The following is a 1,366-nucleotide window of genomic DNA, read 5'->3' as shown; positions in this document are numbered from 1 at the left end:
GGGGCAGACAAGGCCGGGCTCTGCCCAGTGCTGGGCTCCCAGTTCGGGGCAGACAAGGCTGGACTCTGCCCGGTGCCAGGCTCCCAGCTCAGGGCAGACGAGGCCAGGCTCTGCCCGGTGCCAGGCTCCCAGTTTGGGGCAGACAAGGCCGGGCTCTGCCCGGTGCCAGGCTCCCAGTTTGGGGCAGACAAGGTCAGGCTCTGCCCGGTGCCGGGCTCCCAGTTTGGGGCAGACAAGGCTGGACTCTGCCCGGTGCCGGGCTCCCAGTTTGGGGCAGGCGAGGCCGGGCTCTGCCCGGTGCCGGGCTCTGCCGGGTGCCACCCCGAGCGCTCCCATGGCTCCCAAACCCGCCGGCCTGGTTGGGCAGGAAGCGCTGTGGCCGCCTTGCGTGCCTGGGGACGGTGACGCTGGGGCTGCTCCCGTTTAATGGGGCCATCAAGTGCCGCTCCTCCTGGTCAAACGGCCGCGGGATCGGCACGCCACGTCCCAGGGTAACCCAGCGTGTGTCTCCTTTCATCCCCACAGGGATTTCCTTCCCCGCGGCTCCGGCATCGTCACCCGGCGGCCGCTCATCCTGCAGCTCATCTTCTCCAAGACAGGTACGGCCCCTCCGCAGCCGCCTTTACCCCGTGCGGGCTCATTGGGCCCCAAATTCTGCTTCGTTTGTGGGGAGCAAACCTCGGGGTGAAGCCAGAGTTAATGGGGAAGGGGTGGGAGAGCCCCCGTGAGGGTCTGCCCTTCCCCAGGATGCGTTAAATCCCAAATCTGGGAAACGAGGAGAAGGGAAACACGGAGGTGGGAGCGGAGCTGGGCACTGCGGGTCCCCCCCTGCTCCCTGGTGTCCCTCAGCTGCAATTATCCCCGTGATGTAATTACTCTAATGACAAAGAAGTCCTCCTGGGGTGTTTGGGTTCTCCCCCCACCCCGTGACTCAGGGACGGGCTCTGAGCACGGCAGGTTCCGCACCGAGCCCCCACAAGCGGGGATCGCTGCCCAGATCCCTCCCCAGCAGCTGTCCCTAAAATCCCAGTCCCTTCTCCCGCTGCTCCGTGGCTCTGAGGTGTCCCCAGCGCCGCTCTCGTCCCGGTCCCTTCCTGACGACGTCCCATTCCTCTCCATTACCTCAGAATATGCTGAGTTTTTGCACTGCAAATCCAAAAAGTTCACGGATTTCGATGAGGTGCGGCAGGAGATCGAAGCGGAGACCGACCGGGTGACGGGCACCAACAAGGGCATCTCCCCCATCCCCATCAACCTCCGCGTCTACTCGCCGCACGGTCAGCGGGGCCGCCACCTCTGGGGGTCCTGGGGGCTGCTCTGGGGGGGGCTGAGGGCAAATGGGGGGTCCCAAAGGGAAATGGGGGCT

The 1,366-nt window shown here is 65.7% G+C and overlaps 1 protein-coding gene across 1 annotated transcript in view; it reads left to right on the top strand.

Annotated features, from left to right (window-relative positions):
- LOC110391833 (dynamin-2-like) overlaps window positions 1–1,366 on the top strand; it is a 14,760-nt gene that overhangs the window by 10,366 nt on the left and 3,028 nt on the right. Inside the window, exons 3-4 of the mRNA XM_021383782.1 lie at window positions 430–599; window positions 1,128–1,277. Of these exons, the coding sequence (XP_021239457.1) occupies window positions 430–599; window positions 1,128–1,277 (320 nt within the window). The remainder of the gene's footprint in view (window positions 1–429; window positions 600–1,127; window positions 1,278–1,366) is intronic.

Source organism: Numida meleagris, unplaced genomic scaffold (genome assembly GCF_002078875.1).
Source record: "Numida meleagris isolate 19003 breed g44 Domestic line unplaced genomic scaffold, NumMel1.0 unplaced_Scaffold536, whole genome shotgun sequence".
NCBI lineage: Eukaryota > Metazoa > Chordata > Aves > Galliformes > Numididae > Numida > Numida meleagris.
This window is presented reverse-complemented; position numbering and strand designations above follow the sequence as displayed.